Source organism: Electrona antarctica, assembly GCF_951216825.1.
Source record: "Electrona antarctica genome assembly, chromosome: 3".
Classification (NCBI taxonomy): Eukaryota; Metazoa; Chordata; class Actinopteri; order Myctophiformes; family Myctophidae; genus Electrona; species Electrona antarctica.
Genome location: NC_136808.1, coordinates 16,061,740 through 16,070,137, shown reverse-complemented (window position 1 = coordinate 16,070,137; position 8,398 = coordinate 16,061,740). Strand labels below are relative to the sequence as shown.

The 8,398-nt window shown below is 42.0% G+C and overlaps 1 protein-coding gene across 1 annotated transcript in view; it reads right to left on the bottom strand.

The window, feature by feature from the left end:
• Positions 1–2,559: 2,559 nt before the first annotated feature.
• Positions 2,560–8,398, bottom strand: part of LOC306920563 (trace amine-associated receptor 8b) — a gene marked incomplete at both ends in the record, with an annotated part of 7,303 nt that continues 1,464 nt past the window's right edge. Inside the window, 3 exons of the mRNA XM_079497376.1 lie at positions 2,560–3,509; positions 4,374–4,569; positions 5,883–5,935. Of these exons, the coding sequence (XP_079353502.1) occupies positions 2,560–3,509; positions 4,374–4,569; positions 5,883–5,935 (1,199 nt within the window). The remainder of the gene's footprint in view (positions 3,510–4,373; positions 4,570–5,882; positions 5,936–8,398) is intronic.

Sequence of the window (8,398 nt, the reverse complement as noted above, 5' to 3'; positions counted from 1 at the left end):
GGAGGATTTAGAAGGATTTTTTTAAATTTTGAGGTCAGGCCTAAATGGGTCAAATAATAAGGGACAATATCGGTGGCACCCAACTGTATGTAATTGGAGATAATACTGTAGATGCCCAAAAGATACACTACCAAGGCTGTTGCCTCAGAAAGTGACTCATCCACCCACAGACTCAATACGCAGAGTTATATAAAAGCATATACCATGGTCGTGAAAAGCATGTTAGACACCTGAGAAGTGTTAATAAGAGCTTGTTGTTTCTTCAGATCAATTCCCAGCGGAATAATTAGTGACCAATTTGTGAGTGAGTCTCAGATTCATGTCAGGCCTTGAGCCTCCCAGGCCAGTACTGTCACACTCTCTCTCTCTCTCTCTCTCTCTCTCTCTCTCTCTCTCTCTCACACACCGAAGTACCATTGGGGTGAGTTTGTTTATTTCATTGAGGGGCTGGGGGGGAGGAATATGCTTTTATCACATCGCTGCTGACGTTAGCGGTCAGCCTCTCTCCCCCTCTCTTTTGGACTCTAATGTTTTCTAATATCTTCACACTCTCTGTTGAGGTGGTTAGTGCACCATGGACAAGCCTGATTTATACATCCTCATATAACGTGATATTATATATTCATGCTCCCTGCCTAATGCTAATTATACTCAAGTTGAGTATAATTAAGCATTGTATTGTATTGTATTGTATTGTATTGTATTGTATTGTATTGTATTGTATTGTATTGTATTGTATTGTATTGTATTGTATTGTATTGTATTGTATTGTATTGTATTGTACAAGCTCTGCATTGTGACAAATCACCTTCCCATGTGAGAATCTCTACCCTTATTATGGTTGGTAAGGACAACGCAAACCACACAGGGAAGGTAGAGCACCAGACTAAGCACAAAGCCTCACCAGGTGACCACTGACCAACTGTTAAAAAACCATTAACATGGTGAAACACATCTTGATGACATTTCACCATGTTAATGGTCAGACCTCCAGTTCTAGGAAACACAGAATGGGAGGACTTTTTTTAAATTTATTTCCACACAGCAGCTCTAAGGTATATTAATGACATAGTAAAATGTTGAATTCCCCTTTAATGATTATATCTGGTTTCAGTAGGTATTTATACAGTACAGTACCAACAGCACCACTCACTTCAGACAGGTCTGATTTTTAAGTTCCTTGGAGGCACTTCAGTATGTCTACCCCACTTTCCCTCTCAAAACATTGCATGGATGCACCTGGGACGTGTCAGTGATGTATCCCAAGGTCATCAGGGTTTCGGGTCTCGAAAACATCATACCCCTCACTCAGGTGACCCAGCCGGGGTGATCAAGTCCCGACTTACGTTCCCAGTAGCTACCCTCGATCTGTCCCATTAGGGACCTTTTCACAGAATCAAAGGTGGTGGTCATGATTCACCAGGATCCTGGATGGCTGGATTCTAGGCTTTCTTTTAAATCGGTCAGGATGCATTTACCCTCACTTATGAAAGTATTCACAATTATTAAATTAAATCAAATGTTCTATGTTCCCAAATACATTTATTTGTCATCTTCTGATGTCATCTTCATTATGAATTATGCAACAGTGAATATTTATTATTTACAGCATTTCAATATCAGCAACAATGTGAATGGAAATGTTAGTCAAACTATCTAGTGAAATGTTCTTAAATCATTAATTTATCAAATGGTACACTCTAAATACAGAGCTCCACAGAACTGTGACTGTGAGATGATAATGACCTTATATCAATTCATAATGCAATGTCCTTACCTATACTGCATATGGTCGAATTCTGTGTCAACCTTTTAACTTAAATATTACCCCCCACAAAACTAACCATTCCACTATGAATTAGTGCAAAATCAACATTGTGTCTGACACATTAGCTCAGTGGTTCTCAACCTTTTCAGGCTGGGACCCCCAAAATAATTGCATGATTTGAACTGGGGACCCCCACCCTAGAAGCACTTGGAAATGTAGGAGTTCAGTTAAGGTATTACATTTTGTTTTTTTCAAATATTGTGAAAACATCCGATCTACAAGCTCACAACGCCTCGCAATGCGAGGCGTTGTGAGCTTGTAGATCAGACTACCGGACGGTATTTTCACTTTTTCGCCAATCTTTCTTATATTATTTGACAATTTGACCAACGTTTCACCAGTTTTTATAGTATAGCATTAGCTTGTTGATTACTTTTGATGCAGTAATGGTTTTTGCCTTTTCTTTCTTTTTTTGAGGTATTAAAAAGGTCTTGAAAGTCCTTAATAAATGGTCACTTCACTGTCATCTGGGGACCCCCCCCCCCCAATATGTGGGGATCCACAGGTTGAGAACCACTGCATTAGCTGACGGATATTTTATACAGTTAATATTCTCCTTGATGAAATATCATTAAGAACATAGGATAGAAGTTGAGGTAACAGAGATAAGACTTAAATAAATACTTTTTCATCCACATTTTTACATTTCTTTATGTTGTGGTCTTTTGACCGAGCCAACACCCCTTATTTTTTAGTATTTATACTTCACTAACATGGAAACTCATAAGAAGTCAAGTCATGGAGCAAGAAGTCATTTTACCAGATACAAAATGTGTGTGACTGTGTGACTTGAACTTTTCTCCATCCTGGGGGGACTGTTCCCTCTGGAAGAGCAGGGTCACGCCCTTCCTAAAACGCTGGTCCCTGACACTGTAAATGATGACATTACAGCAGCTGTTTCCCGTCAGGATCCAGAAGGCAAAGAAGGAAAAGTTACACCAGGTGTATCCTACCACGTTCCCCACCACAAACACTGCAATAGGGGAGAAGGACGCTGTGAAGGCAAACGTTAGAATGCCAATTGTTTTGGCAGCTTTGATGTCTGAAAAGGAAGGCCTGTGAGGAGTCTGAGGACCACCTCCTTCTCCCCCTCCATCAAGGGAGCTTCTTTCTGAGAGAAGCTTACGTTTGCGGGAGTAGCGTTGGATGCTGGTGAAAGACAAGATGTTGACAGCCAATGTCCCACCCAGCAGCGTGAAGTCAAAGGCGGGAAACAGCAGCATGATGTTGGCGTCGGATGGCAGTTTCCCTCCGAACCACAGTGGGGCGTAGTTGCACATACGGCTGCACTCGTTGTATTCCAGAGTAAAGCTGCTGCTGAAAATGAGTGGCGCCAGAGCCAACAGGAAGCTCGCAGCCCAGGACAGAAGTATGAGGTGTAAAGTTCGTCTCCGCGTCACCAAGGTGTCCTTGTGGAGTGGCCACATGATGGCGACACACCGTTCTACTGTCATGAGGAAGATGGTGATGATGGAAACGAAGGTGCAGCCTGCAAATACTAGGCCGATAAGCATGCAGGGCTGCCAAGGGCCCACTGATCCTCCAAATGAGGAGGGGGAGCCAGTATATCTGCTCTGGTACCAAACTGGAGGTGCGCTGGTGACCATCAGGGTGACCTCAGTGTAGACGGAGAATGGTACCACAAAAACCCCCACCATCATGTCCGCTATGGCCAGGGATACTGTGGAGAGTGGGAGAATGGCGAGAGAGAGAGAGAGAGATGTATCAGCCTCCAAAACAATTTATGTTCATTCACACTTTTAAATTCACAGTGGAATAAACAACTTGATCCCTTCCTACAACTTTACTACCTTGAATCCAACTGTAAATAAAAATACATCGCATGGATGCACCTGGGACGTATCTTCAGTGATGTTTCCTGAGGTCAACAGGGGTCTTCCAACATTATACCCCTCACTCAGGCGACCCAGCCGGGGTTGATCAAATCCCGACTTACGTCCCAGTAGCTACCCTTGATCAGTCCATCAGGGAATGAGCAAGGCCACACAATCCGTTGCTCCGGAACTACTCTGCCGGTACTGGGAGAACCAAAACTGAAATGATCCTACAGTATAACCTCATTAAATGTCATGAGCATTAATTATATTTAAATCACGTTTTCACTGCCCATGTCATGTCATAATTGATTACAAAGAATGCAGTGGAGTGACATTGAAAATAGAGTCAATTCAAAACGTACAACCTTATGGTCCTTAATAATGCTTCATTTCTACCAGCTCATTCTGACTGAGGGGGGCTGTGGATATCTCAGAAATGTATCTGCTGACAACATCATCAGCAGAGATTTATGGCTATACGCACATACTGTACACGCGCATACACACACGCACACACACACACACACACACACACACACACACACACACACACACACACACACACACACACACACACACACACACACACACACACACACACACACACACACACACACACAGTGTAGATTGGAGTCCCAGAGATAAAAAAAAAAAGCAAATGGGGTATGTGGCCTAATCTAATGCATATTAAATTAAAAGTTGTTTACCTTTGAGGTATCCCTGTGGTGTGCGGGATTGCCTTGTTTGCATGAAGACCGTTAGGGTGACCACATTTCCCACCACAATGGCGAAGGCCAGGCTGGCCATGAACACCACTGCCAGGGTACGACTGACGACGCCACAGCAACACACGTTGCAGAGAGGAGCCAGTGACTGGGCAGATGGAAGCAGCTCTGTGGTATCCTGCAGCAGGGTTGTTATTATTATAGTTAACTATAACTAAAACTTCAGAAATAACAAAAACTAGAATTAACAAAACATTTTAGGGACCCAAAACAAACTGGTCAGGCTCCTACTTGGCCTCACCCCCCGAACCCACCTCACCCCTGACCACTTTGACAGGCTGGAATGGCTTAGGGTCGACGACAGAGTACAGCATCTTGCAATGGGTCTGGTCCACAAGATTCGATACCCATGTACTGTACCTGTCTAAATACTTCCTTAATGTTAACAAAGTGCACACCCACAACACCGGAGCCAGTGCAACAAACCATGTGCAACCCAGATTCGGCACAAACCAGGGACTAAATTATTTTCGCTCCTATATATGCCACCAAAATGTGGAGCGCCCTCCGCCCTACCAACAGGGTGTCTATTTGTACGTCTCTAAATGTTTTGAGATAGATATATATATATATATATATATATATATATATATATATATATATATTCAAAAAAATACTATAATAACCTTGTCCTGCAGAAGTGTGGTGCTTCCTGAAACGCTGATGTTGGCAAACAAGGAAGTCATCATGGCCCATGGATTGTTACAAGGAAGTCATCATGGCCCATGGATTGTTACAAGGAAGTCATCATGGCCCATGGATTGTTACAAGGAAGTCATCATGGCCCATGGATTGTTGTCTCTCCCTGGCATGGGTGGGTGGCAAGGTATCTTAGGAGAAGCTCCTGGAAACTGCCACCTGGATTGTTAAATAGTCCTATTACGACATAAAAGAATACAGATGCAGTGAATTCGGTTGCAACAGGGTACTATAATCTAAATGCCACTTAATTGCATGCTTAGTTAGTCATTTTTACACCTACTATAGTCTCAAAACAATGGGTATTTGTTTGCATACTGCGTAAATCATTAATTAAAACTACTGACCATATTTATGCAAATGACGTATGTTTATGCATCTCTCTCTTGTACCATTGTCCCCATTAGCCATTACCATAGAGTACACAGAGGATCTGTTGGACGATTTATTCACAGCAACAACACTGCGAATTTAAGTAGATATTAAGTTGGTCAACTCTTGCTCTGTAAACAAAAGCAGTTCTGTTGTACCCCTACCACTTATATTTGTACAGCGTCACAAATGGAAAATCTTGTTCCATCCGTGAAGCTGATTGGTTGGGCCATCAACCCATACAGACATTTGTGGATATTATTTTTTCTTTTCAGACCATTTTCTCCCCTATTTAGTCATTATGCCAATTATTTCCTCCCCATACATTTCTGTGTGTTGTGACTATTGTTACTGACTCGCCTGCAAATGAGAAGCCCCCACCAGGAGGACGTAGAGACTCTGTCCTAATCCTCCTGCCCAACAAGTTTTACTGCATGCAGTAAAAATTATCAACCGCCGACCTGCTGTTGCAGTTAAGCCCATATATATATATATATATATATATATATATATATATATATATATATATATATATATATATATTTTTTTTTTATGGAGAGACAGACAGTAGGCTGACAGGAAATGTACTAGAACAGTGTGTGTTGGGGGGTGGTCACTGATCAGGTGTGATCAATTGGCCAACAAAGGGTGAGGTCGCGCATCATTGTGATGTCAGAACACATTGTGATGTCAGAACACATTGTGATGTCAGAACAGGCCAGCTCCATATATGGAGATCTATAGGGGTGATCTGGATTTGGGCCCTGTCCGGAGCCTGGGCAGAGGCTTTTACCGGGCACTGCACTCCCTGTGGTGGTGTGGAACACGTGTGTCAGATTTGAAGTCTGTGGGTGCGAACAGTTCTCGAGTTACGTGGATTACAGACGTACAGAGACGTGGCACATTTATAGATACTGTAGATAGGCTATTTCTAAACTTTCACGTCATATCTGATCCCAATATGAATGTGTGATACAGTAGATGACTATAGGGCTGAATTTAATGAGCTCACTAGAGACTGGGGAAGGGTAGGCTTGCATTACATTGAGCAAGTCAACACGGCTAAATGGTTAAATTTAGACAAGGAAGGTCTATAATTTATTTAGGTACATTGTACAACCCTTCTGAGAAGCCGTCGGTTGAGAACAGCTTTATTCATCATGACACGCAGATCATCATCAGGTGCACTAGTGCAGCACTGCAGTCAAGTGTGGAGAAATAATGACAGATCCGTTTCTACAATTGCTTTCCATTTCAATTACATTAATATCCCTGACCTCGAATAACTCTTTAACGCACATCAAAGTTAAATAAAATCTGCAATCTAACAGGCAACAGGTTACCGGTTATGCATATTTTAAAACAAGATGGGAGTTCCACAAAGACAGTCTCTACATTAGCACGCCCAAAAAGAGATCCAAGGGTTCCATAATAAAAGTGGTACTGTAGGCACACAACAACGTTATATATAGGCTATCGTTATTTACTGATAATAGAAAATTGTCCCTGTCTCACTCTCTGTCTGTCCCTGATGTTTAAAGTTACCGTTAAGTGTACTCTAAATTATTATCTATCATGCTGATGCATGTTCAATAAGAAGGCTGGCTCATTGAGTGATGGAGGAACGAGGTCTTGTAAAATTGATATATATTTGGTCACACGGACCCCCATCTGAAAACCTTCAGCTGTTCAGGGACCCCCAGGGGGCACACAGCTACATTTGTAGTGTCACAATTTTAACAACTTTATCCATTTATTCCGTTGGCTATTCAAAAATAGCAGATGTACATCTGCTATTTTAGAATATGTTTTAGAAATATCGCAAATGTTTGGAAAATGTTTAATGACAAAAAAACCTTTTCAGATGGGGGTCTGCGGCCAAATACATATCAGTTTGGGGCTCCTTGACATGAAAAGCCACCAGTATTCCAAATCCTGTGGGCAGAATGAGATCCTTCACATATGAGTGGCACGTGTGTGTACACACATGTGTGACAATCATCTGGTTCAGCTATGGTATCTCTGCACTCAACACAGTGTCATTGCAAAGGAGGACTAATCCATAATATATCTTCATTGTAAATAACATGAAGAAGGGCTAAATACCCTCAGTTATTCTTTTTTATAACTAAATTACTGTTCTAATTGTAAAATGTAGCGCAACATACTTGGAAAATAGGTTGCAATTACAGGAAACATTTTAACAAGTTGACAGAATATCATCATAGATTTTAAAAGCTCTTAAAGTAGCCTACTGTGATGACAACCCATTGTCATTTAAGAAGAACCCAGCCTAACCCCCCCCCCCCGAATGTTCAGACTCAGAGTCATGTTCATCATCATCAGCTTTACTACCAACCTATTTACAAAGGTTTCTGCATGATAAAATAAATATAATGTAAACAAACAACCAGTTCCATTTAGAATGTTCTTACCAGCATGGTCACAGTTCAAGATGAGCCACTGTGGAGGATGAAAAAGCAATCCAGTATGTCACTATAGAACTGTCCTTGTCTGCGAATTCTATTATGAATAGAGCGTAGAGGAGATGCTGTAACTGCACACACACACACACACACACACAGCTAAAGACAACACAACCCCATGTTAAAGCCTAGTCGTCACACCTTAGTTCTTCATCACTCTGATTCCGTTTTCCACCTCACTGTCCTTCCCTTTCCACTTTCCCCACTCTCATTCTCTCTCTCTCTCTCTCTCTCTCTCTCTCTCTCTCTCTCTCTCTCTCTCTCTCTCTCTCTCGCGCTCTCTCACTCCAGATGATTCAGGCTCCACTTCCCCCGCTACAACCCCATCCCAAATAGCTTGGAGTGTGTGAACGTGTGCATGTACACGTGCTCACTGCTCACATGTATGCA